Source organism: Coregonus clupeaformis, chromosome 20 (genome assembly GCF_020615455.1).
Source record: "Coregonus clupeaformis isolate EN_2021a chromosome 20, ASM2061545v1, whole genome shotgun sequence".
In the NCBI taxonomy this organism is placed as follows: domain Eukaryota; kingdom Metazoa; phylum Chordata; class Actinopteri; order Salmoniformes; family Salmonidae; genus Coregonus; species Coregonus clupeaformis.
The window spans coordinates 4660425-4688384 of NC_059211.1; the positions used below are offsets into that span (position 1 = coordinate 4660425).

Here is a 27960-nt window from a genome sequence, read left to right on the forward strand (position 1 = left end):
GTTCTTGTTAAGGAGAAGTGCATAACATTTCCATAGAAGCCATTCTTCAATGGATTCTGCGTCTGCTGTTTTCAGTATTATCCTTTAAAGCGGCAATCAGCAGTTAGAAACAATAACAAATCCGTCTCCCCACCCGTTTCGGTAAAAAGCTGAGGGACGGGGCTCAAACTCATAGAGCTATGGATGCAAGGACTGACCATCCATGATATCAAAATCATAGTTTAAACCATGTTGAGGCTAAATAGTGTCTGTTTACAAACATTGGAGTAAAACAAGCCTACATTTTGGGTTCCGATGGGGTACAACAGTTGAACTAACCTCATGAGGCATTTATATAAGTTATATTCTTCCAGAATCAAAGTGGCGCAGTGGTCTAAGGCACTGCATCACAGTGCTAACTGTGCCACTAGAGATCCTGGTTCGAATCCAGGCTCTGTCGCAGCTGGCCGCGACCGGGAGACTCATGGGCGGCGCACAATTGGCCCAGCGTCGTCCAGGGTAGGGGAGGGAATGGCCGGCAGGGATGTAGCTCAGTTGATAGAGCATGGTGTTTGCAACGCCAGGGTTGTGGGTTCGATTCCCACGGGGGGCCAGTATAAAAAATATATATATATGTATTCACTAACTGTAAGTCGCTCTGGATAAGAGCATCTGCTAAATGACTTAAATGTAAATGAAAATTAATACGTCAAAAAGAATGTAACTGCAGATTGTCACTTTAAAAGAAGCAATTGATGAAATCCCAAGTATTGTATTGTTATCAAGTGCTTAAGTTAGTCCTGTATGATTTACATTTAAAGTCAGTCAGATTACTTGAAGTAGTAATCTATGAAGTGCCAAAGCAGCCTTGGACCTTGGTGGACCGGAGCTACACAGCCGTAGCCCTGGGTTGTGTTCATTAGCGCACACCACAGCAAAACTTTTTGCAATGAAAAACGAAATAAGCATTTGCCTGATGAAAACCTTCCAACTGTTTTACTTGTTTTGAAAGCAGTAACTCCCCTCAATGTACTCTGAACATTTCATGAAATGTATTCAAAATAGCTTCTGAAGTTCGGTAATTGTGTGTAAGTTAATGTCCATATGTGGCCGTTTTTTTTATTTCCTGAAACGTTTTTGTTTTCATTAGACAGCAATGATTTGTTATTGGACAAGTCCAGGTAGTCCCTCCCGGTTTCATTTGGTTTTCTTCCATTTGGTGCCTAATGAACATGACCCAGCTGCAGCACTGAGGGTACTGAAGTCAGTCTTGGCAGCAAGAGGTCATTCATGAATTACTATACTTTTAACCTTTAGTAGTACAAAGCAGGGAGAGGTCTCAGACTCAGAAAGACATATAGGTTCTAAAGCATTGCACTGGTGTAAGCATTGGCTGGAGGGAGTTTCAAAGCCATGGGAAAAAGTAGGCCAGTGCAGTGCACACTTTGGGAGAAGGGTAGAGAATTGGTACACATCCTAATTTATCATCACCTGGTTACAGCCTGGTTTCAACTCATCCAGGTGCTATAGTAAATGTATAAAATATGACTGAAAACTCACTCAATACATAATGACTGGATAGGAACATGCATATTACACAGAGATCAGTTGAGCAAACAAGCCTTATGTTTTCAACGGGCGGTTTAATGTGCGGTTTAAAGGTTTTTTCCTCTTGCTTTTTATGGCTTTAGCTTGACTGTTATCAGATAGACAGGGTTTAAGAGTTATGAAAAAAAGACTTGCAGTCTGCGTCATAAATGGTACCCTATTCCCTATATCTATAGTGCACTAGCCTTATGGTCCCTGGTCAAAGGTAGTGCACTATAAAGGGAATAGGGCGCCATTTGGTGCACAATTCCAAGTATGCCTACGGCTCCTGAAGTGGGACAAAAACCCAGCAGTTTACATAGGACATTAATAATAAGGCTTTCTTGGGCATTTGGCTTTATAATAGTTGGCTTATCCTGTAGAATTCAGTAGTCTCACGATACACTGGTCAATTAAATAAACATACTTTTTTGACATTGAATAAAACATTGTGCTTGCATGTCATCATAAAGATAATTGTGCTAAATTGAAAACAAAAAGATAAAATGTTTAAAAAACACACTATACAGCCATTCGAAGAATTCAAAATGGCGCTTTGACTATCTAGTATGTACAGATACCAGAGGAGGCTGGTGGGAGGAGCTATAGGAGGACCGGCTCATTGTAATGGCTGGAATGGAATAAATGGAACCGAGTCAAACGTAGTTTGCATGTTTGATACCGTTCCATTCAATCCAGCCAATACAATGAGCCGGACCTCCTATAGTTCCTCCCACCAGCCTCCTCAGACATATACACATTCTCCTTCCTTCTGGAACACAAAAGCAGGGGATTAGAGTTCGGAACCGAGAGGGGGAGAAAGGAACACCGATTAGCTGAAGCAAGCACTGGCCCCACCCACGAGAGCTCTCATTGGCCATTTTCGCATATCCCACATCATGTGACCTCCAGTCTCCCATGTCATGTGACCAGGCTCTGACTATTGCCCCTCCCCCTCAGCTGCGCCCCTGGCACAGGGTAGAAGTCTCCCTTTAACCACATCATCCTTCACCAAGGTGATGAGATAACATGTCAATCTGAATTATTAGTAAGCAGACCTGGGTTCCAACACTATTTAAAACCACTTCAAATACTTTATCGGTCTGTGCTTTCATGTTGTTTCCCTGTTGCAAATGAAACCAATAGAAAAGTTGGCTGAGTGCAAACCCTGCCCACCCGGCACTCCAGACAGACAAAAGCCAAAAACACTGAAAGTATTTGAAAGATTTCAAATAGTATTTGAACCCAGGTCTGGTGGTAAGGAGCTTCCACCTCCTTCCATACTTCTATCCCAGTAATAGTGGTGAAATTGCCCCTTGGCCTAGACGCTGATCTTGGGTCAGTTTTGCATTTACCCCCACTAATGGTTAAGGTTAGGATTGGGGGAAGTGAAGCTGATCCTAGATCTGTACCTAGGGGAAACTTCACCCCGGAGCCCCTCAGTAGTTGGGGGGTTGGTAGTCCCCCTGGGGTTGGGGGGTGGGGGTGAAGGGGGGTTGTTGGAAGTCGTCTGGGGCGCTGGAAGGGTACGGGGAGTAGGTGGTGGGGGTGTAGGCCGAGGGGGCGTAGGTCGAAGGGTAAGGGGTGTGCTGCTCCGGCGGAGGCTCGGCGTAGATGTTCTGGGTGACATCGGCGACGCCGCGGCGGTATCTCCCCAAAGCGAAGTAGGTTAGGATTCCCTGTTGAGACAAAGAGGAATCAATTAATTAATCAATTAATGAATGAATCAGTCAGTCAGTCAGTTAAAGAATCAGTCAGTCAGTTAATGAATCAGTCAGTCAGTTAAAGAATCAGTCAGTCAGTTAATGAATCAGTCAGTCAGTTAAAGAATCAGTCAGTCAGTGTGGTGAAGCTATGAGCAGGCCATAGTATAGCTGTAGTAAAGGAGAGCCAGTAAGGCAGCTATAGATGTAGTGACAGTCCTCCTCACCCAGGTGGCGATAGAGAAGAAAGAGAAGGCGATGGTGGCGCGGGCGGCGTCCTGGGGGATTCCTCTGACGTCAGACGTACGACCCCATTGGCTAGCCAGGAGGCAGAAACACACAAACCACAGGAACGTCCACACACCTGATACAAACAGACAAGAAGCAAGGAATATATAATGTACTTATTTACACTACAACTACCTACAGGGTTATGTGCATTAGGGCACGCAACTGAAAATGTTTAAAAAAAGTTTAGCAATGGAAAACAAAAATGAGCATTTCTTATTGTCCATTCAATGTAGTCCCTCCCCGTTTCAGTCCGTTTTCTTCCATGTGGTGCTCTGATGAACAAGACCCAGGTACCGATGCCTGGAAGCTCTTTCCTCACACGACAACCCTAGGTTCACACACACAGAGACACACAGACCTCCCCTTACCTGAGAATCCCAGGTCGGCCAAGACAGCGTACTTCCTCTCCTGTGCGTTGCTCATCAGCGGCAGGTAGGCGTCCAATAAGAGGAAGCCAAAACAGGCCAGGAAGGCTAGAGAAATAAAGAGATACTTTATTGAGACAGTCAGGAAATGAGGTGGGGGTGGTCAGGCAAGTGGGAGACACAGTAGAAAGGAGGCAGGGATTGTATTATGAGTCGTATTATGAGACTTGTGCCGGGGAGTGTCAACACTACACCATAGCTCTGAATAAAGAAATACTTTATATTGTCGATAGTCACAAAGACACTGACATTTGTATTTTTCTGTTATCTGAACCCAGGGCACAACGGCAGATGCCATCTAGGATCCTGGTTGCTGCCCGGCCCTCACCAGATTTTTCCCTTTCAGGGGTGAAGTTTCCCCTAGGTGCAGATCTAGGATCCGCTCCCCCTCCCCCTCCCCCAATCCTAACCATTAGTGTGGGAAAAGCTTAACTGACCCAAGATCAGCATCTAGGGGGTGACTTCACCCAACACCATTTTCCAGTCAGCACTGGGATTAGAACCTGCAACCCATAACCTCTAGGCTACTTACCTATGACACCGATGCCAACGGCGTAGTGACACGCCGAGTCATTCTGGTTGAAGACGCAATGCGCCTCGTGGCTGTGCGCCTTGTTGACAAATCCCTCCGCCGTGATGCAGGCAAAGACCACGATGGCAAAAATCTAAGAAAGAAAAGAGAGGAAAGTTTCATTTTGACTGTTTTGAGGAGACTGTTGAGGAGACTGTTTTGACTGTTTTGAGGAGACTGTTTTGACTGTTTTGAGGAGACTGTTTTGAGGAGACTGTTTTGAGGAGACTGTTTTGAGGAGACTGTTTTGACTGTGACCTGCATGTTTATTTGTCCATCTGTCTTATTTATCCATCTAGTCATCTATCAACGATGGGGCCAGTAGAAACATTCAATGAGAGGAGAAGAGAAGTCTTCTGAAAGATATTCTAACAGGCGACGGCATCCACTTATGCTCTCTCTTTTTCCATTCCACTGACTGTGAGAACAGAAGAACTAGGGTCTGATGCCAACACCAGGGTCGTGTTCGTTAGGACAACGGAAAACCTTTTACAACTGAAAACGAAAATGAACACTTCTTATTGGACGAGTCCAGGAAGTCCCTAGTTTTTTTTCTCCATTTGGTGCCTAATGAACCGGACCCAGGCCTCGGTTTTCAGTTCAGTTCCAGTCTCTGTCGTGTTACTGGTCCACCACCGTCATGTGACCCAGCAGCACGGACATACTTGTGACCAGAGATGCCACCATTTTCCTCTTCAAATATTAGTGAGAGAGAGAGACAAAGAGAGAGAGAAAGAGAGAGAGGGGAGTTTCCATTGAGAATGGGATGGAAGAGAGAGAGCAAGAACAAGAGAGAGAGAGAAAATAGTGTATCTTTCCAGTGAAAGAAAGACAACTAGAGAGAGAATGGTACAGATAGTTACTGGGGAGTTCCAAAAAGAGAGAACTGAAAAGAGAAACAGAAATAATTCAACAACAGCAGAGAGAGTGAGTCTGCTGACTGAGGGAAGAGAGAGAGAGAGAGAGAGAGAGAGAGAGAGAATTCAACAACAGCAGAGAGAGTGAGTGCTGACTGAGGGAAAGGAAGAGTGATGGAAGAGACAGAAACAAAGGATGGAAACAGTGTGAGAGAGAGCACCAACAGATGATAACCCACATGTTATTTCCTTCACTCTGTTGATGTACACCCCTACGCCATGTCATACAAGAATGGTGTGAGTGTGTGAGTGTGTTTGTGCGAGCAAGCGTGTGTGTGCGCGTGTATGAGCAAGTGTGTATGTGATGACGAGCGCGTGTTCTACTGCGTATGAGAGGGTCCTCGGGAAGACACTGCCAGAGACAGCACTGGAGAGAGGGGGGCTAGACAGGGTATCACCTTACCTCCCACCTGCCCGTTTCTGCTCCCACCGTTAGGGAGCGGGGAGGAGACGGGGTTGTGTCGACAGAGGGCACATTCTGTCCAGACCTAGGCTGCGTCCCAAATGGCTACCTATTCACTACATAGTGAACTTATTTTGACTAGAGCCCTATGGGCCCTGATCAAAAGTAGTGCACTATAAAGGCATTAGGATGCCATTGAGGTTGCAGTCCCCTACTGTGTTACACTGTTTACAAGTTGGTACGCTACACTGCTCAGGCTTACAGACCAACTAGACTGACGGTTTACAAAGTATGGCTCTGGTATTATCTGTTAGTGTATGTCTCTGTGTGGAGGAGACTGTTGAGCAACAGACATCTTGATGGTATGTAGCTACAAGATATTATTGAACAGGGCCTAGGGATATCTGGTCTTGGTTAGATATTATTGAACTGGGCCTAGGGATATCTGGTCTTGGTTAGATATTATTGAACAGGGCCTAGGGATATCTGGTCTTGGTTAGATATTATTGAACAGGGCCTAGGGGTATCTGGTCTTGGTTAGATATTATTGAACTGGGCCTAGGGATATCTGGTCTTGGTTAGATATTATTGAACTGGGCCTAGGGATATCTGGTCTTGGTTAGATATTATTGAACAGGGCCTAGGGATATCTGGTCTTGGTTAGATATTATTGAACAGGGCCTAGGGGTATCTGGTCTTGGTTAGATATTATTGAACAGGGCCTAGGGGTATCTGGTCTTGGTTAGATATTATTGAACAGGGCCTAGGGATATCTGGTCTTGGTTAGATATTATTGAACAGGGCCTAGGGATATCTGGTCTTGGTTAGATATTATTGAACAGGGCCTAGGGATATCTGGTCTTGGTTAGATATTATTGAACAGGGCCTAGGGATATCTGGTCTTGGTTAGATATTATTGAACAGGGCCTAGGGATATCTGGTCTTGGTTAGATATTATTGAACAGGGCCTAGGGATATCTGGTCTTGGTTAGATATTATTGAACAGGGCCTAGGGGTATCTGAAAAGTGCACAGGTGTCTATGCGCGCACACGCAACACACACACACAAAATGTGGAGTTCCTCAAATCTAATGGACCAATCAAACCTGGAAGATCCCTAAAACTACAATCTCTACCATTAGGCCTGTCTCTCTCTTCCTCTTTTGGAAAGTACCTCTCACTGCCTTGTGGTGGATCAACATGACACATTACAACATGGCTGTTGATTACCAACCAAAATCTTTTGCTATTTCAAAGAATAGGCCTAATGTTGAGAAGAAAAACTATTTCTCAGAGTTTAATTTGTGAGCGTGATTGTCATTATTGGACAAACAGGCCCTGGTATCTCATAATGCAGAAGTGTTGTCCCATTACGTCCTTTGTCCAATAACCTCAACTGTATCAGACAGTGGAAACAGTGTTCACTAAGTTTCACTTCAGCTAGCCTAGTTCAAGGTGTGCGAATCATTTTAGTCTCATATATACTTCTGCTTTGTGTGTGTGTGTGTGTGTGTGCTCTAAACAATAACAACACCTGCTGCTACCACATGCATCACATGGGGGTTTGTTAGTTCCCCTCAGTCTGTGTGTGGGTGTTAGTGACCTCTTCAATACATTGTCAGTCCATGCGTGACATGACACAATGAATCTCCATGTAAGCCTAGTTGGAAGTGTAGCCTAGGCACATAGCTAGGCCTAATCAAGTTATCGTGGCAAAAATGCAATGAATTGCAAATAATTCCCGCTTCAATAGTATCATGATTGTTGTTGTCAATACGGTTGGCAACAGTTGCACGTCCACGTGAGCAGCTGTGCTTTGCAGTGTCATGACATCAACTGCAACATTATACATCTATCAAGAGGAATACGAGTCGACAATAACACATTGCCTAGTATGAAGTTAAAGGGCTATATGTGGTTAAAAATATTGGGGATGACCAGATCAACATTTAACACAAACTGCATAGTTCGCTCAGTTGCGTTTGAAATGATACAAAGTGACAGGTAGCCAATATGTTAACGTTACGGCTCTGTGTCAACTTCCTTGAAGCATTCTAGTCAATAAGTAACTCAAGTTATTACTCTGTGTTCCTTTGTCAAACTCACCCAACTCAAGAAGCGCACGATAGTGTGCGGTTGTTTAGCAAACTTCTGAAAGTCGAAGCCACCGCCTGCGAGCGAAGCTCCGTACGCACTAGCGCCACCAACTCCCCCGGTCTCCTCCATTTCTGTTGCTCAACTTCAGCACAAGTCAGAAGACAAGCATACGTTGATTTAGCCACGAATCTTCCTTGTAACACAGATAGCTAGGCTACCAACCGCCTTCTTGTTTTTTCGCCAACGAGTTTCCTGAATGTAAAAGGACGCCCCACCCACCCGTAGCTTGCTATCTCCCAAGGGGCCGTCGTGAAAAAATTTTTTTCATACAAAAGTGAACAATATTGAGAAGATGTGGCTCACTTGGTCATAAAAATTGTCATATGGTTCTCTTTGTGAAAACATTGCTGACGGAAGAAGTCATAATTGGCTATCCACTTTTATTCGAAAAAAAAACCTATAATTTGGCTGTCTTGTAGCAATGGACAGATAGCTCTTATAGTTCATTGTATCCAGTGGTCTATCTCTCTCAGCGTATCCCCCTCCTCTCAATTCAATTTCAATTCAATTCAATTTAAGGACTTTATTGGCATGGGAAACGTATGTTAACATTGTCAAAGCAAGTGAAGTAGATAGTAAGCAAAAGTGAAATAAACAATAAATATTAACAGTAAACATTACACTCAGAAGTTCCAAAAGAATAAAGACATTTCAAATGTCATATTATGTATATATACAGTGTTGTAACTCTCTCTCTCCTATCAATTCCGTTTCAATTCAAAGGGTTTTTTTTTGGCATGGGAAACATGTGTTTACATTGCCAAAGCAACTGATATAAACAATCAACAAAAGCGAGAAGACAAAACAATATTAACAAAAAACTATTAGAAATGAACAGTAAATATTGCAGTCACAAAGGTTTGAAAAAGATAAAGACATTTCAAGTGTTATATTATCAGCTATGTTAAGTGTTTTAGCAATGTGCAAATAGTTGTAGTATGAATAGTAGGGGAAGATAAATATACATAAGTATTGGTTGTATTTACATTGTTGTTTGTGCTCCACTGGTTGCCCTTTTCTCATGGCAACGGGCCACAAATCTTGCTGCTGTGATTGCACACTGTGGTATTTTGTGGGTCTGTGTAATCTGAGGGAAATATGTGTCTCTAATATGGTCATACATTTGGCAGGAGGTTAGGAAGTGTAGCTCAGTTTCCACCTCAGTCTGTGGGCAGTGTGCACATAGCCTGTCTTCTCTTGAGAGGCAGGTCTGCCTACGGTGGCCTTTCTCAATAGCAAGGCTATGCTCACTGAGTCTGTACATAGTCAAGGATTTTCTTAATTTTGGGTCAGTCACCGTGGTCAAGTATTCTGCCACTGTGTACTACTGTTTAGGGCCAGATAGCATTATAATTTGCTCTGTTTTTTTTGGTTGATTCTTTCCAGTATGTCAAATAGTTATCTTTTTTTCCCCTCATGATTTGGTTGGGTCTAATTGTGTTGCTGTCCTGGGGCTCTGTGGGGTCTGTTTGTGTTTGTGAACAGAGCCCCCGAACCAGCTGTCTGATGGGACTCTTCTCTAGGTTCATCTCTCTGTAGGTGAGGGCTTTGTGATAGAATGTGTAGGCATCGCTTCCTTTTAGATGGTTGTAGAATTTAACAGCTCTTTTCTGGATTTCTTCTACAGTTCCTGTTGAAGCTGCAGCCACTCGTCTGTCGAATCTACTTCCCCCTGTGGATCAGTGACATCAGTCTGATTGATTGGTTAATTGATTAATTGGTTAACTGATTCATGGTGGATGGACGGATGAATGGATTGATTGGTTGATTGATCGGTCAGTTGATTCATTAATTGATTGGTTCATTGATCTAGGCTACATTACCTGATCTGAGTCAACGATTCTGGCTGCTCTCACCACTCCCTCATCCTCCATGTATTCCTCTTCATCCTTCATGGGGAGAGAAGGGGAATATTTTACACTCTGTGGGGAAGTTTGAAATTAACTTGAATGTGAAGTATGTATTTATTATCTTTCCACACACACACACACACACACACACACACACACACACACACACACACACACACACACACACACACACACACACACCTACCACTTCGTTATCACCCTCGGCCACCATAATGCAGCGACCCAGGAACTCTTCATCATCACCAGACACCATTATGTTGTGCATCTCCAGACCCAACCTGAGATCCAACCTGTGAGAGATGGAGGAATACGGGGATGAATATCTGTCCACTGTAGTGGTTGGAAATACACCTGGTTAAACAGGTGAGATCTCAGGGCTGAGATTGTTATGGGAAGTAAATTTACTTACGTGGACTTTTCGACATAATACTGTATTTTCCCTGTGGGAAAAACAGGCAACAGGGTTAGGGTTAACATATTAATTGAAGTGGAGTAAAAAAGAGAGAGGGGGAGAGACAGAGGACAGAGACAGACAGAGAGACAAACTGAAAAGACAGAGGCGCGAGAGAGACAGAGAGACAAACTGAAAAGAGAGAGGAGCGAGAGAGACAGAGAGACAAACTGAAAAGAGAGAGGAGCGAGAGAGACAGAGAGACAAACTGAAAAGAGAGAGGAGCGAGAGAGACAGAGAGACAAACTGAAAAGAAAGAGGAGCAAGAGAGACAGAGAGACAAACTGAAAAGAGAGAGGAGCGAGAGAGACAGAGAGACCAACTGAAAAGAGAGAGAGGAGCGAGAGAGACAGAGAGACAAACTGAAAAGAGAGAGGAGCGAGAGAGACAGAGAGACAAACTGAAAAGAGAGAGGAGCGAGAGAGACAGAGAGACAAACTGAAAAGAGAGAGGAGCGAGAGAGACAGAGAGACAAACTGAAAAGAGAGAGAGGAGCGAGAGAGACAGAGAGACAAACTGAAAAGAGAGAGGAGCGAGAGAGACAGAGAGACAAACTGAAAAGAGAGAGAGGAGCGAGAGAGACAGAGAGACAAACTGAAAAGAGAGAGGAGCGAGAGAGACAGAGAGACAAACTGAAAAGAGAGAGAGGAGTGAGAGAGACAAAAGAGAGAGGAGAAAAAGAAAACAGTGTAAACTCACGGTACAGCAGTCCAATGAAACAACAGGCGGTCACCAAGGTAACCAGGAAGAGGAAACAGCCAAACACAACAGCCACCACCGCGGTAGGGAGGTGGTTCAACACTGGCAGAGGAGGAAGAAGAGGTAAACAAACAAAAACAACTTCAAACATCTGAAAACAGGCTTTGATTGAATTACAAACAACCATTAACCTTTTGTAGAGCCATGTCTCTGTGACAGACAGACAGACAGACAGACAGACACAGACACGCACACGCATACGCACACGCACACGCACACACACACACACACACACACACACACACACACACACACACACACACACACACCCACCCACACACACACACACACTTTGTAAAATGTACCGCTGCTGCCAGCATGGGTTGGAATCCAGCCCACTGCTCTTTCAGCAATCTCTCTCTATCCAATAAAAATACAAACAAATATATTTAAGAAAAAAGAAAAGATTCATCTCAGACCAAACCTTCTCTATCGATGTACCTCTCCCTCACTGCTGATCACCGTAGTGCCATTAAAGCTGTCGGTCACCTCACAATGGTACGTTCCAGCACTGCTCCACCCCACAGACAACAACAAAATGGATTGCTCCGGCTGGTTCTCAACCCAGTAGAAGTCTCCATGGCCTTCTAGAACAGTTCCGTTGAGGAACCAGCGGTACCAGGGCAAGGTTCCCCTCTCCACAGAACAGTAAAACCTCAGGCCCACAATGGAGAAGTTCTCTCCCACGTCGGTGTCGTAGTGCATCGTCACAGCGCCACCTACTGGAACTGGGATGGGGTGGGGGTAGATATAGCAGCGTTCCAAATGGCACCCTGTACTTTTGACCAGAGCAAAATTTGTGCACTATGTAGGGAATAGGGTGCCATTTGGGACGCAAACATGAAATTATGATTTAAAATGTATGAGAATTGAGAAGTCCTTATAATGCTTTGTAGTGGGTCTTGAGTGCTGAGAACAGAACTACAGGTCAAATCCTTTCTTGAAACAGACTGTCGGAAAAAGAGACAGACAGACAGACAGACAGACAGACCTACCAATGTGCATGGCCGTCAACTGACTGTACACCACCCGGTCTCCATTCTCCGCCTGACACTGTAGAAAGCCCATGTGGAGATCTAGAACCACTGGAATAGTGAACATGGCAAATCGCTCGTCAACTGTCTCCGTGGTGACGAACTCTGACCTGTTGTAGAGGGAGAAGGTGATGGGCGGAGTCCCCTTGAGTGATTGACAGGTGACGAGGGCAAAGTAGGTTCCGTCTCCTTCCTTCAGTACCGAGAAGAAGAGGTCTGGTTCAGACACGAGCTCTGAAAGAGAGGAGAGGATGGATGGAGAGAGTTTTGAACAAGATATCATCTGAATACAGGGTTTGATTGAATACAACCCACTGACTTCACCAAAAAATAAGAAACAAATATAAATATGTGACAGACTTATGACAGAAATTATTTTAGCTGTCAGGAGCTTTGAGAAATACGCAGGGTGAGGTTTTGCTGACTGCGGGACCTGACCAGGGAAAACTCCTGCCCTAGATACGAGAGATAGGGTAACTTTGTGGAAAACGCCCCCTTAAGGGAAATGTCTATTTTCTGACTGAAAAAAAGCAAAGTTTGGTAAGACTTAGATATGTGCATACTGGCTAACATTTTACATTTAGCAGACACTCTTATCCAGAGCAACTTATAGGAGCAGTTATGGTAAGTGCCTTGCTCAAGGGCACAGACAGATTTTTCACCTAGTCGGCTCAGATATTCAAACCAGCGACCTTTCGGTTACTGGCCCAACACACTGTCTCTATACTTAGGCAAACACATTTTGAAGGGAAATAAGTGGGCAGAATTTTTTGCGTCTGTGTTCTTCAATAAAAACAGAAACTTTAGAAAGGGGGTGTTTAACCCGTCTCCTCCCCTTCAACTACACTGGTTGAAGTGGATTTAACAGGTGACATCAATAAGGGATCATAGCTTTCGCCTGGAATCACCTGGTCAGTCTACGTTTACATTTTTAGTCATTTAGCGGACGCTCTTATCCAGAGCAACTCACTATAGTGAGTGCATACTTTTTTGTACTGGTCCCCCTTGGGAATCAAACCGACAACCGTGGCGTTGCAAGCGCCAAGCTCTACCAACTTAGCCACACAGGAAAATGTACAACTTATTTCATGGAAAGAGCAGGTGTTCCTAGTGTTTTGTACGCTCAGTGTATATATAGAATGTTTATAGATCTAACTTCATCAGATTTAATATGTAACTTTTTCTAAATGAGAAAAATATTAGATCAATGTACCTCAAAATCGTTTTTGTTGGATTGACTTAAAAAGTTGTGATGAGACAGATGACATTTTTAGTTGAGCAAGACTAGTGGCATCCAGGGAAAGACTAGTGACATCCAGGGAAAGACTAGTGACATCCAGGGAAAGACTAGTGACATCCAGGGAAAGACTAGTGACATCCAGGGAAAGACTAGTGGCACCCAGGGAAAGACAAGTGACATCCAGGGAAAGACTAGTGGCATCCAGGGAAAGACTAGTGGCATCCAGGGAAAGTGTTGGTGACATAAAGTGGTTTCTGTGAGAATTACAGGAGGGAATTTTGTTTAACCCTGGGGGCCATTTAACCCCAAGCCACCCTAATTCTAGCTCCGGGGTGAAGTGTCCCCATAGAGCAGTGGTTCCCAACCAGGGGTACTAGGACCCCTAGGGGTACTTGGCCTATTCACAGGGGGTACTTGAGAAGACTCATGAGACCATAGGCCTACTGGTAAAATGCACATGAGGGGTACTCCGGGCCGAGCAAAATTCAGTTGGTGGTACAGTCACCGAAAAGGTTGGGAACCATAAAGAATGATAGAGGACTCTTCTTTGTACCGGTCCCATTATGGCATCTGTGAGCGCACGGGCAGCGCCATAGATGCCATCTCCATATTGAAGTAGTCCATTTTCTTCTTCTACTACTTCTGTGTGTTGGTAAACAAACTGAAAGGTTGCATACTGCCACCTGGAGTGTGTTGTTTGAACAGGTATAAAGCGGGCTCCCGAGTGGCGCAGCGGTCTAAGGCACTGCATCTCACTACAGACCCTGGTTAGATTCCAGATACAATCCGGCCTTGATTGGGAGTCCCGTCGGGGTAGGCCGTCATTGTAAATAAGAATTTGTTCTTAACTGACTTGCCTAGTTAAATTAAATAAAAAAGCCAAGGTTGCGGATTTACTGTCAGCTGCAGTTATGGAATGTTTGCTCACGAGCATCATTCATTGGCTGATGACCTGGATGGAATTACGGTGAAATTCCTCTATGTTGCTGCCCATGCTAAACAAGGCTTTTGGGCACTAGTCCCCTATCTCTATGAGTTTCCCCTAGGTACAGATCTAGGATCAGCTTCTCCTCTCCCAAGCCTAACCTTAACCATTAGTGGGGAAAATGCTAAACTGACTCAAGATCAGCGTCTAGGGGCAACTTCACCCTACACCATAATTATGTGACACAAATTACCCCAGACCTCTGACCTTTGACCTTGATGACCTGGGCGATGCTCCTGGAGGAGTAGACATTGGTAAGGTTGAGTTGGTTGGTAGCAACACAGGTGTACACCCCACTGTCCTGGGGAATCATCCTGTAGTAGTGCATCCAAATACAGATATTGTCAACAATATTTCCAGTGAGATTTCACATATTTTCAAGAAGCTAAATAATAAAACCTTGACGAAGGTCTATGTGACTGGAATTATGTATTTGTCAATGAATGTTTAATCTGAATGTATTCACAGTGTGTATCAGTTCTCGTCAGTTTTTGCATATCCAATGCACCAATGATCTAAGATGCCTCTTCAGGTGTGCAAAAGTGAACCTCTTCAAGACAAACACAAGACAGACATATAGAGACCAGACAGCCTAGTAATAACAGACCATCCACAATACAGTACCTGTAGAAGAAGAGTTGTTCCTGTGCCTGATAGTGTAAAGGAGACAGGGGGAGGGGCTTCCCATCCACCAGCCAATGGTAGGAGACATGGTTCCCTTTGGTGATGTTACAGCGTAGAGACAGCGGCTTCCCTTCGTAGAACTCCACAGACCCTGACTGGACTACAACCTCCGCACCATTCACTGGTACTGTGGGAGAACACACAGAACCATAATGTTGTGTTCTAATTCTAGGAAGACATTTTAGATCTGTGAACATTTTTAGTTCTATGAAGACATTGTAGTTTGTATAAATACATTCAAATTCTATGAGGACATTCTAGTTCTATGAAGACGTTTTAATTCTATTAGGACATTCTAGTTCTATGAAGACATTATTGTTCTATAAAGACATTCTAGTCTAGTTCTATGAGGACATTCTAATTCTTTGAGGACATTCTAGTTCTATAAAGACATTCTAGTCTAGTTCTATGAGGACATTCTAGTTCTTTGAGGACATTCTAGTTCTATGAAGAAATTGTAGTTCTACGAGGACATTCTAGTTCTATGAAGACATTGTAGTTCTATGATGACATTATAGCTATATCAGGACATTCTAGTTTATGTGGATATTGTAGTTCTATGAGGACATGGTAGTTCCATAAGGACATTATAGTTCTATAAGACATTCTAGTCTAGTTCTATGAGGACATTCTAGTTCTATGACGACATTGTAGTTCTATGAGGACATTATAGTTATATCAGGACATTATAGTTCTATGTGGACATTCTAGTTCTAGAGGACAGAGGCCACAAACAAGCAGGAAACCATACAAATTGTTAGTTTCTCAACCTCTTCATGACGTAACTCACCTGACCACTCTGAGGAAGTGTCTGCTGCTGACAGTGGACATTATCTAGTTCTATGTTCTATGTTCTAAGTATTCTAGTTATGTGAGGACATTCTAGTTCTATGAGGACATTCTAGTTCTATGAGGACAAAACAAAGTATTTATACAGGACCTACGACTCACCGACTACTCTGAGGTAGTGTCTTTGGCTGACGGTGGGTTGTATTGCTGTGTTGTTCTGGACGCTGGCCACACACACCAGGTAGCCCTCGTAGGAAGCAGTGATGAACAGAGGGAAATTGGCCATCTCACCAGACAGAGCACTGTGGAACGCTAAGGTCTTGGACCGGTCACCTTCCCTGAGGACAGATTACAGTAATTGAGTGGATACATAACATTAATAATTTATTGTGTTCTTTATATGGCATTACATTGACAGGGCTATGTAGAACCTTAAAGCTGCAACATGTACCTTTTTGGGCGACCCGACCAAATTCACATAGAAATGTCTCAGAAGCGGTAGATCTGTGCTATGTTCACTATTTCTATGCTTCCCGTTCTTAAGTTTTGTTTTTGCATCTTTTACTTTCGGTTTTGTACACCAGTTTCAAACAGCTGAAAATACAATATTTTTGGTTATGGAAAATATATTTCACAGCAGTTTAGAGAAATTGATGATAAAAATATTGTTGGGGCTGTTTTGTTAGACTTCAGTGCGGCTTTTGAAATGTATCGATCATAGTCTGCTGCTGCAAAAACGTATGTGTTATGGCTTTACACCCCCCGCTATATTGTGGATAAAGAGTTACCTGTCTAACAGAACTCAGAGGGTGTTCTTTAATGGAAGCCTCTCCAACATAATCCAGGTAGAGTCAGGAACTTCCCCAGGGCAGCTGTCTTGGCCCCTTACTTTTTTCAATCTTTACTAACATATTACATTTTAGTCATTTTAGCAGACACTCTTATCCAGAGTGACTTACAGTTAGTGAGTGCATACATTTTCATACTAACAACATGCCACTGGCTATACACGTCAGCTACTACAGCGACTGAAATGACTGCAACACTTAACAAAGAGCTGCAGTTAGTTTCAGAGTGGGTGGCAAGGAATAAGTTAGTCCTAAATATTTCTAAAACTAAAAGCATTGTATTTGGGACAAATCATTCACTAAACCCTAAACCTCAACTAAATCTTGTAAAAATTAATGTGGAAATTGAGCAAGATGAGGTGACTAAACTGCTTGGAGTAACCCTGGATTGTAAACTGTCATGGTCAAAACATATTGATACAACAGTAGCTAAGATGGGGAGAAGTCTGTCCATAGTAAAGCGCTACTCTACCTTCTTAACAGCACTATCAACAAGGCAGGTCCTACAGGCCCTAGTTTTGTCGCACCTGGACTCGTGTGGTCAGGTGCCTCAAAAAGGGACTTAGGAAAAGTACAATTGGCTCAGAACAGGGCAGCACAGCTGGCCCTTGGATGTACACAGAGATCTAGCATTAATAATATACAGTCGTGGTCAAAAGTTTTGAGAATGACACAAATACTAATTTTCACAAAGTCTGCTGCCTCAGTTTTGATGATGGCAATTTGCATATACTCCAGAATGTCATGAAGAGTGATCAGATGAATTGCAATTAATTGCAAAGTCCCTCTTTGCCATGAAAATGAACTTAATCCCAAATAAACATTTCCACTGCATTTCAGCCCTGCCACAAAAGGACCAGCTGCCATCATGTCAGTGATTCTCTCGTTAACACAGGTGAGAGTGTTGACGAGGACAAGGCTGGAGATCACTCTGTCATGCTGATTGAGTTAGAATAACAGACTGGAAGCTTTAAAAGGAGGGTGGTGCTTGAAATCATTATTCTTCCTCTGTTAACCATGGTTACCTGCCAGGAAACACGTGCCGTCATCATTGCTTTGCACAAAAAGGGCTTCACAGGCAAGGATATTGCTGCTAGTAAGATTGCACCTAAATCAACCATTTATCGGATCATCAAGAACTTCAAGGAGAGAGGTTCAATTGTTGTGAAGAAGGCGTCAGGGCGCCCAAGAAAGTCCAGCAAGCGCCAGGATCGTCTCCTAAAGTTGATTCAGCTGCGGGATCGGGGCACCACCAGTGCAGCGCTTGCTCAGGAATGGCAGCAGGCAGGTGTGAGTGCATCTGCACGCACAGTGAGGCGAAGACTTTTGGAGGATGGCTTGGTGTCAAGAAGGGTAGCAAAGAAGCCATTTCTCTCCAGGAAAAACATCAGGGACAGACTGATATTCTGTAAAAGGTACAGCGATTGGACTGCTGAGGACTGGGGTAAAGTCATTTTCTCTGATGAATCCCCTTTCCGATTGTTTGGGGCATCCATAAAACACCTTGTCCAGAGAAGACAAGGTGAGCGCTACCATTAGTCCTGTGTCATGCCAACAGTAAAGCATCCTGAGACCATTCATGTGTGGGGTTGCTTCTCAGCCAAGGGAGTGGGCTCACTCACAATTTTGCCTAAGAACACAGCCATGAATAAAGAATGGTACCAACACATCCTCTGAGAGCAACTTCTCCCAACCATCCAAGAACAGTTTGGTGACGACCAATGCCTTTTACAGCATGATGGAGCACCTTTCCATAAGGCAAAAGTGATAACTAAGTGGCTCGGGGAACAAAACATCGACATTTTGGGTCCATGGCCAGGAAACTCCCCAGACCTTAATCCCATTGAGAACTTGTGGTCGATCCTCAAGAGCCGGGTGGACAAACAAAAACCCACAAATTCTGACAAACTCTAAGCATTGATTATGCAAGAATGGGCTGCCATCAGTCAGGATGTGGCCCAAAAGTTAATTGACAGCATGCCAGGGCGGATTGCAGAGGTCTTGAAAAAGAGGGGTCAACACTGCAAATATTGACTCTTTGCATAAACTTAATGTAATTGTCAATAAAACCCATTGACACTTATGGAATGCTTGTAATTATACTTCAGTATACCATAGTAACATCTGACAAAAATATCTCATAACACTGAAGCAGCGAACTTTGTGAAGACCAATACTTGTGTCATTCTCAAAACTTTTGACCACGACTGTACATGTCAATCTCTCCTGGCTCATTTATGTATTTATGAGAGGTATTGACATGTTGAATGCACTGAGCTGTCTGTTTGAACTACTGGCGCACAGCTGGGACACCCATGCATACCCCACAAGACATGCCACCAGAGGTCTCTTCACAGTCCCCAAGTCCAGAACAGACTGTGGGAGGCGCACATTACTACATAGAGCCATGACTACATGGAACTCTATTCCACATCAAGTAACTGATGCAAGCAGTAAAATTAGATTTAAAAAACAGATAAAAATACACCTTATGGAACAGCGGGGACTGTGAAGCAACACAAACATAGGCACAGACACATGCATGCACACACACGATAACATAAAAGGAGGGTGGTGCGTCCCGAGTGGCGCAGTGGTCTAAGGCACTGCATCTCAGTGCTAGCTGTGCCACTAGAGATCCTGGTTCGAATCCAGGCTCTGTCGTAGCCGGCCGCGACCGGGAGACCCATGGGGCGGCGCACAATTGGCCCAGCTTCGTCCAGGGTAGGGGAGGGAATGGCCGGCAGGGATGTAGCTCAGTTGGTAGAGCATGGTGTTTGCAACGCCAGGGTTGTGGGTTCGATTCCCACGGGGGGCCAGTATGAAAAATATAATGTATGCACTCACTAACTGTAAGTCGCTCTGGATAAGAGCGTCTGCTAAATGACTAAAATGTAAATGTAAACATACGCACTATACACACACGTACACATGGATTTTGTATTGTTGATATGTGGTAGTGGTGAAGTAGGGGCCTGAGGGCACACAGTGTGTTGTGAATGTATTGTAATGTTTTTAAAATGGTATAACTGCCTTCATTTTGCTGGACCCCAGGAAGAGTAATGGGGAACCATAATAAATACGAATACAAATACAATGATTCTCTACACTATACATGCTTGTTTTGTCACATAAACTGAAATTAGGTGAACTATTAGAATTTTAACAACCAGGAAATGGCGGAGCGATTTCTGCATAGTGCATCTTTAAGGTCTTGTCTCATGTGAGTTTCAAATTGACCCCTAGAACCCTACCCCCCTAGGCACTGCAGTGGATTGTTTAGCTTCATCTTGCCTTCTGATATATTCATATTGACAACACCTCCTTTCAGATCTCCAGTAGTTAGGGGCTTAGGGTAGATATTGTAGCGATCTTAACCAAACACCTAGCAACCTCGTCAAGAGGTTTGCAATCGGATCTCTTAGCGTAACGACTAAGGTTTTGGGTTGACAGGCGCTGGACCCGGGTTTGAGTCTCAGACAGGGCTAACCTCTTGAATTCGCTACAATACAGCAACTCCCACCTGAATAGCTGGTAGAGGATGGCCTCTTCTTTAGGGTAATGCAGCACTTCACACTGGAAGTATTCTACAGTCTTCTCTAGGGCTGTTGAGGGGCCGTACAGCAACGGTCTGCCAAGGACTGAGGCTCCTGGGACGGGGAGGAGGTACACAACACAGTCAGACACACTCACACACACACACAACTACGACAATGGCACTAAACTTACTTGTCTCCTGGCACAAGGTGTAGAAACCTTCAGAGAAGAAGTAAAAGAAGACAAGCTGTTGGTATTCTATTAAATAATCATCTGAAAGACATGATAACAAGTACTGTACAACTCACCCAGTAAAACTACTACTGTTGTTCTGAAAGTAGTCATCTTCTCTCCTTCTTATCCAGAAAACATCAGACTGGAAATGGAAGTTTGTTTTTGACTGAAGAAGCAGTTATGGACTTGCATTCATGTGTGTGTGTGTGTGTGTGTGTGTGTGTGTGTGTGTGTGTGTAAAGGTTTGAATGTGTTTACATTTGTTGTGTGTGTGCGGTAGTTAAAGTGGTTATGGGGGGTGGTGGGAGTGAATGAATGGTGGATACAGAGAGATCGAGAGAGAGAGAGAGAGAGAGAGAGAGAGAGAGAGAGAGAGAGAGAGAGAGAGAGAGAGAGAGAGAGAGAGAGAGAGAGAGAGAGAGAGAGAGAGAGAGAGAGAGAGAGAGAGAGAGAGAGAGAGAGAGAGAGAGAGAGAGAGAGAGAGAGAGAGAGAGAGAGAGAGAGAGAGAGAGAGAGAGAGAGAGAGAGAGGGTGTGGGGACCGATACGAATAACTGAAAAAAGTTTAGGACCTACTAACCTGCACGCCCGCCCACTACACACACACACCAGACACACACACACATTGACATGTGCACAGAACTGATAGCGGTATACGCCCCCCTCCCTCTCTAACTGCAGTTCCACGAAATCATAACATGTCCCAACTTTATTAACACACACGAGATGTAGCATTAACATTTTTATTGTTACAGTATTGACAACAATTCTTCCTTAAAAAGTCATAAACATGGTATCATAATACATTTGAAAAGACAATATACAATTTTTTTCATTCACGTTGGTGCAATTTTCACGAGTATGTGGTACATTTTCACAACTCTTAGTACAAAACTCAAAACAGCTAATCAAAATGTCACGTGTCAAAACTCTAAACACATTTTCAATTGACTGAGCACAACAAACAAATTCACCAAGTTACTTCTTCACTGCACCAAATTGTTCTATCAGTCTGCATACATATTCAATCTAAGTATCTGGCTTTCAAAATGCAATATTCACTTTACTTTTGATATGATTTTCATGTAATTTGTTAACAATACATTTAACTATCATTTATTCAAACTGCTCAAAACGGATAACTACTGAACCAAAATGGTATAGTGCTTAGTTTACCTATATAGTTTCATAACTTCTGAACACAGTAAAATGAATGTACATAAATGTTTCAGTTGACATCAATTTATGTTGGAAGGTAAAATCAAATAATATATGGATGTGGCTGTAAATACTACATCCATCATTCTCCATCAGCCAGTGTGCTTCAATAGGACAAAGTGGAAAGTCACTATATGTGCTACCATTTGGAATTATAGTGTGGTGTACAATGCACTGCTGAAATACCTGGGTTGTATATAACAATATATTTATACCTGAGTTGTTTATAACAATATATTTATACCTGAGTTGTATATAACAATATATTGATCCCTGAGTTGTATATAACAATATATATATATATATATACCTGAGTTGTTTATAACAATATATTTATACCTGAGTTGTATATAACAATATATTTATACCTGGGTTGTATATAACAATATATTTATCCCTGAGTTGTATATAACAATATATTTATACCTGAGTTGTATATAACAATATATTTATACCTGAGTTGTATATAACAATATATTTATACCTGAGTTGTATATAACAATATATTTATACCTGGGTTGTATATAACAATATATTTATCCCTGAGTTGTATATAACAATATATTTATACCTGAGTTGTATATAACATATATATTTATACCTGAGTTGTATATAACAATATATTTATACCTGAGTTGTATATAACAATATATTCCACTCATTATCTGAATTTCATTGATACACTGTAAACGGATGAATTTCAAGCAGAGAGACAGGCAGTACTGTATCAGTTGACAAGTCACACAGAAAAGGTGTTCTTGAACAATGTATCAGAGGCAGAAATGGCACACCATGCTACACCAGTACGTTTTTACTGTAGCCTACTGCGCTACAATACTCCCACAATACCCCTATTTCTGATGATGTGGTGAGTGATTTTGAAGGAGTCAGGCGCAGGAGGGTAAATCACAGAATAAAAGGTGTATTCCGAAAACACAGCGGCACGCAGCAATGCGTCAAACACTCCAGTGTGGAAACTTGTTCAGCAACGATTGATGTTAAATTAAAGGTTCTGAACATAAGACATTACAAGTGTTGTGAGTTTTGAGTTTTGAAAATATAACACGTCAATCTGAAAAATGGGCTGAAATTATTGAAAAAAACTTTAATAGTTTGTTGGATAAAATTACATTGAAGGATTATTTTGTGAGGAACTGGTCGGTCTAAAGTTGGGTTTTATTTCATCACGTCAGTTATATTGTGATCTCAAGGGTCTGAAAAGAGAAAGAACAGTTATGATAAAAAGTTGTCTTTTCCCAAAATATAAATCACAAAAAAGTGATTTTTATAAGAGTTTTATTCATTTGTCATTAAATCAAATTTTTCTACTAGAGTCTGGATTCTAAATCATGCACCTGATATCAGTAGTATATTGGCTGTACTATTGCCGCATTCAAAACAACTGGGAACTCCGAAAAATACGAGGTCAAATCATGACATCAGTGATCTTCAGGTCGGAAAGTCGGAGCTCTAGAAATAGGCCAGAGTTCCCTAGTTGGAATTTCGAGCTGGATGACCTTTCAAATAGACTTTTCCCAGTCGGAGCTCGTTTTCTTCTGAGCTCCCAGTTGTTTTGAACGCGGCATCAACTCTACCTGAATCTCAACATCACTGTCAACACAGGATATGACATCACTGTCAACACAGGAAGTGTCCACTTGCTTGACCCCTGACCTGGTAGTGATGTCAGTCAGTGGAAGTGGATCTGGGATGATGCAGAAATGTTCGCTGAATCGTCTTTCACTGAAGGGGGGAGACAGACAGACAGACAGACAGACAGACAGACAGACAGACAGACAGAGAGAGAGAGAGAGAGAGAGAGAGAGAGAGAGAGAGAGAGAGAGAGAGAGAGAGGGAGAGAGAGAAAGGGAGAGAGAGAAAGGGAGAGAGAGAGAGAGAGAGAGAGAGAGAGAGAGAGAGAGAGAGAGAGAGAGAGAGAGAGAGAGAGAGAGAGAGAGAAAGAGCGAGAGAGAAAGGGAGAGAGAGAGAGAGAGAGAGAGAGAGAGAGAGATCGAGAAAGAGATAAAGAGAGAGAGAGAGAGAGAGAGAGAGAGAGAGAGGGAGAGAGAGAAAGGGGAGAGAGAGAGAGAGAGAGAGAGAGAGAGAGAGAGAGAGAGAGAGAGAGAGAGAGAGAGAGAGATCGAGAAAGAGAAAGAGATAAAGAGCGAGAGAGAAAGGGAGAGAGAGAGAGAGGGAGAGAGAGATCGAGAAAGAGATAAAGAGCGAGAGAGAAAGAGAGAGAGAGAGAGAGAGAGAGAGAGAGAGAGAGAGAGAGAGAGAGAGAGAGAGAGAGAGAGAGAGAGAGAGAGAGAGAGAGAGAGAGAGAGAGAGAGAGAGAGAGAGAGAGAGAGAGAGAGAGAGAGAGAGAGAGAGAGAGAGAGAGAGGGAGAGAGAGAGAGAGAGAGAGAGAGAGAGAGGGAGAGAGAGAGAGAGAGAGAGAGAGAGAGAGAGAGAGAGAGAGAGAGAGAGAGAGAGAGAGAGAGAGTGAGAGGTGTTTGTAAGGGCAGTGACACTAATCTGAGACAGTACAGGGAGGTTTTGGAAGGGATCATAGTTAGTTTCAAAACACTGTAGGCTACAATAGACTTAAAGAAATACAGGACTCACTTTGCCGCTCTCTCTCTCCCTCTCTGCTCGCTGCTTGCAACAATGCCTGAGAGAGCGGTGGAGGAAGAGAGAGAGAGAGAGAGAGAGAGAGAGAGAGAGAGAGAGAGAGAGAGAGAGAGAGAGAGAGAGAGAGAACGAAAGACTGTGAGTGACACATTTAAGAGCAATGACCATATTCTGAACACACACACACCTCGTTGGCGGTCGAGCATCCTCATCACACAGGCCACGCCCCCGGCCAGGGTCAGCATGAGGAAACAGCAAAACACTATGGCGATGACCTCTATGGTTGTCATGGAAACATCTGCATGGACAGAGATGGGAGAGGAGAGAGAGGTCACCACAACCAACTCACCTGTAAAGTTTCAACGTAACTCACCTGTCAATGAAACTAGCCAACATCCATCAAGTTAATACAGTTAAATAAATAGTTATAATTTAGGGTGCTTCCCAAATGGAACCCTATTCGCTATTTGGTGCACTACTTTTGACTATGGCCTATGGGTGACTAATTCTCACTCATTTGGGGACACATCTTAACTCACCTGTGACCTGCACAAGAACAGGTTCGCTTTCCACCCAGGCGGACGTTACGTCATAACTGTTCCTCGCCCTGCACCGATAATACCCAGTGTCCTCTAGGGTGATCTCGGTGAGGAGGAGGGTGCGCCCTTCGTCTGCCAGGGCGTGAGAGGGGTGAGAGGAGACTCCCTCGGAGGGGTGAAGGAGGATGGAGCCGTTGAGGGACCAGGAGAAGAAGGGGAAGGTCCCGAGGCTCAGGAGGCATTGGAGACGAGCAGCGGCCATCTTGGAATCAGCCCTGTAGAGGTACTCCACATCCACCTTCGGTGAGCCTCCTACTGGGACTGGAGGGAGGGAGAGAGGGAGGGATGAGAAGGAGGAAGGGCTGGGAAGGGGGGAGAGAGAGGGAGGGAGGGAGGGATGCAAAGGAGGAAGGGCTGGGAAGGGGGGAGAGAGAGGGAGGGAGGGAGGGATGTAAAGGGGGGAGAGAGAAAGAGAGGGAGGGAGGGAGGGAGGAGAAGGAGGAAGGGCTGGGAAGGGGGGAGAGAGAGGGATGGATGGCCACAGACAACACTCATACAGCTATCATGACATATACTACAACACACACACACGTAGGTTTGGCCCGTACCCACTTCCAGAGTCAGAGGTTTGCTGGTCAGTCTCTGTGCATCACTCTCCACTCTACACTGCACCATGCCCATGTCACGCCCGGGAACGATGGCAACGGGGAACCAGGCAACCAGCGACTCCATTGCCACGTCGGAACCCATCTCCTTGTCATCAAGGAAGAAGTAGAAGGTCACGGGAGGGGTTCCCCTTGATGACCTGCAGGTCACATTGCCGCGGTAACTCGAACCCTCTTTGGAGATGGTGAAGGATATTTGGGGTACGGAGAGGTAGGCTGAGGGAGAGAGAGAGATAAAGAGAGAGAGAGAGAGAGAGAGAGAGAGAGAGAGAGGAGAGAGAGAGAGGGAGAGATCGAGAGATCGAGATAAAGAGCGAGAGAGAGAGAGGGAGAGAGAGAGAGATCGAGAGAGAGATAAAGAGCGAGAGAGAGAGAGAGAGAGAGATCGAGAGAGAGAGAGAGAGATCGAGAGAGAGAGATAAAGAGCGCGAGAGAGAGAGAGATCGAGAGAGAGAGAGATCGAGAGAGAGAGATCGAGAGAGAAAGGGAGAGAGAGAGAAAGGGAGAGAGAGAGAGGAAGAGAGAGAGAGAGAAACGAGGGCGAGAAAAGGAAAGGAAAACATTTGACACAGTTAACATTTTATATGTTCTCTGTGTAAATATTCTCTGTGATCTCCATTCCCCAGGTCCAGTTTGGTTGTGGTTGAAGCTTAACCTTTGACCTTTAACCTCTGCAGTTGTACCTTTGACCCTGACTGTGACCTCTCCGCTGCTGGAGAACCTGCTGTTGGCCTTTATCCTGGTCCCGGCCATGCACGAATAATTCCCAGCATGCTTTGCTGTGACCCTCTCCACCACCAGCGTGTTACCCACCGGCCAGAGCAGAAGCGGGGTCAAAGGTGAGGTTGGAGATGATGTCACTTCCTGTCTGTTGTAGAACCAGGTGTAGGAGAGGTGGGAGCCCCTGGTGACATCACAGCTGAGGACGAGCCGTGACCCCTCATAGAGAATGGGGGGATTAGGGTCAGAGGTCACCATGGTGCCTGAGACGGGGACTGAGGTGGGGTGGGGGAGGGGTGGAGGAGAAGGTGATGGAGGAGAGGGGATGGTGAAGGAGTTATGGGTGGAGGATGGATGAGGGGAGGATGGAGGAGAGAAGAATGGAGGAGAGGGGGATGGAGGAAGGGGATGGATGAAAGCATTTAGTTGTGAAATTATCTATTCCACTGAACTCTACCACTTACTTGTAAGCACACACACAAGTCTAGTTAACACACACACACACACCCTCCTACTCACTCACTACTTGCAGGAGGACCGTTCCACTGAGGCCCGTGTTTCCCCCTGCCGTCACCCTGCAGTGGTACGATCCTTCTGACGTCACAGAGATCTTCAGGGAGAACGTGGCCGATTGGTCGTCTTGGAGGTCGTTGCTCGTGGCGACCAGGTGGTTGCCGTCCTTCAGGAGCTCGTATGTGATTGGTGGAGGAGACCCAGGTGACCTACATTGGAACACTACCTTGGAGTTCAGGTAGGCCTTGTCTGGACCAATCAGAATAGGGCTAGAGAGAGGTGAACCACCTGCAGAGAGGGAGTAGGGTGAAGTTGCCTCAAGATCTTGGGTCAGTTTAGCATTTCCCCCACTAATGGTTAAGGTTATGGTTGAGGAAGCAGATCCTAGATCTGTAACTAGAGGAAACTTCAGCCCAGAGCTAGGGAGGGGGCCACAGAGCTCAGAAACATGGTTTTAGATTTGTTTTGGTTCTTTAGTACGTTGCTGTCAAACGGTTGGAGAGCTTAGTATGGCTGTGAAAACTCACACAAGTTCATTTTACATTTTCTCATTGAACAATTTGGTGATATAATAGGCTGTGAAAATAATAATATTTGAGATACAACTTTTAATTTCATGCAATTGGAAAACAGAAATACGGAACAATTTGAATACATACCCATTATGGACACCAGACAGGCCACAACTGGAAGAGAACAAACCAGTAGAAATACATTAGTACAGGACACACACAACTACTCAACTTTACTATTTTAGCCTGGGTGCTAGTCTTTTTCTGCTCTGTTGCCAACTCCCTATGGCATTGCCATGTTTGGCTTGACAATGACAGCAATGGAGTTGGCAAGAGCACAAACAGATCTGGGGCCAGGGTATAACTTTGTTTAAAAAATAAATAAAAATGTTTCACTGACTCACCTAAAACAGGCAATAAACATAATTCTTGTTTGTTCTTCATTCCCAGGTTCGGTCTTCATCCGTAGCATATTGTCTGTATAAGTGTCATGGGTGTGTATTGTGTGTGTGTGTGTGTGTGTGTGTGTGTGTGTGTGTGTAAGGTTTTTGCACGGTCCACCACATGCTAGAGAAAGATAACGTGAGTATGTGCGTCTCTCGTAAAAAAAATGCTTAAACTATACTGGCCATCTAGACCACACACTATGACTACTAACCTACTCCAACTATACTGGCCATCTAGACCACACTATGACTACTAACCTACTCCAACTA

The 27960-nt window shown here is 44.0% G+C and overlaps 3 protein-coding genes across 4 annotated transcripts; all 3 read right to left on the reverse strand.

Moving 5' to 3' along the window:
- Positions 1-1072: 1072 nt before the first annotated feature.
- Positions 1073-8235, reverse strand: syngr2b (synaptogyrin 2b). The gene is made up of 5 exons (XM_041840917.2): positions 7983-8235; positions 4518-4650; positions 3929-4033; positions 3497-3633; positions 1073-3245 (listed from the first exon to the last, which is right to left on the reverse strand). Exons 1-5 carry the CDS (start codon positions 8100-8102, stop codon positions 3006-3008), a joined length of 735 nt encoding a protein of 244 aa, XP_041696851.2. The 5' UTR covers positions 8103-8235; the 3' UTR covers positions 1073-3005.
- A 1409-nt stretch (positions 8236-9644) lies between these two features.
- On the reverse strand, positions 9645-20804 carry si:dkey-93h22.7 (Fc receptor-like protein 5). Its single transcript, XM_041840916.2, is given in 14 exon segments — positions 9645-9705; positions 9857-9922; positions 10089-10194; positions 10314-10344; positions 11055-11156; positions 11539-11563; positions 11565-11842; positions 12110-12382; positions 14581-14687; positions 14998-15184; positions 16009-16184; positions 20218-20344; positions 20424-20450; positions 20540-20804. Coding segments are annotated over 14 exon segments (1593 nt in total). The 5' UTR covers positions 20577-20804; the 3' UTR covers positions 9645-9654.
- Positions 20805-22767: 1963 nt separating this feature from the next.
- On the reverse strand, positions 22768-27840 carry LOC121534289 (Fc receptor-like protein 5). Of its 2 annotated transcripts, XM_045205276.1 has the most exons (10): positions 27649-27830; positions 27392-27418; positions 26739-27020; positions 26183-26494; positions 25443-25715; positions 24835-25155; positions 24483-24593; positions 24290-24335; positions 23357-23425; positions 22768-22896 (listed from the first exon to the last, which is right to left on the reverse strand). In XM_045205276.1, the coding sequence occupies exons 1-10, from the start codon at positions 27686-27688 to the stop codon at positions 22872-22874; spliced, it is 1506 nt and encodes a 501-aa protein (XP_045061211.1). In that variant the 5' UTR covers positions 27689-27830; the 3' UTR covers positions 22768-22871. The 2 variants fall into 2 exon arrangements, with proteins under 2 accessions (XP_045061211.1, XP_045061212.1); XM_045205277.1 differs by lacking the exon at positions 24290-24335 and having other exon boundaries at positions 27649-27840.
- Between the last annotated feature and the right edge of the window lie 120 nt (positions 27841-27960).

Bases quoted from the DNA above. Each gene is read 5' to 3' on its own strand.
- LOC121534289 (XM_045205276.1), bottom strand. From the start codon at position 27,688: ATGAAGAACAAACAAGAATTATGTTTATTGCCTGTTTTAG. The intron at 26,495-26,738 runs GTGAGTAGGAGG...ACCCCACCTCAG, and splicing joins GGTCCTCCTGCAAGTAGTGA to TCCCCGTCTCAGGCACCATG. The intron at 24,336-24,482 runs GTGTGTGTGTGT...CCGCTCTCTCAG, and splicing joins GATGCTCGACCGCCAACGAG to GCATTGTTGCAAGCAGCGAG.
- syngr2b (XM_041840917.2), bottom strand. From the start codon at position 8,102: ATGGAGGAGACCGGGGGAGTTGGTGGCGCTAGTGCGTACGGAGCTTCG. The intron at 4,034-4,517 runs GTAAGTAGCCTA...TTATTTCTCTAG, and splicing joins CGTTGGCATCGGTGTCATAG to CCTTCCTGGCCTGTTTTGGC. The intron at 3,246-3,496 runs GTGAGGAGGACT...TTGTCTCAACAG, and splicing joins TCTTCTCTATCGCCACCTGG to GGAATCCTAACCTACTTCGC.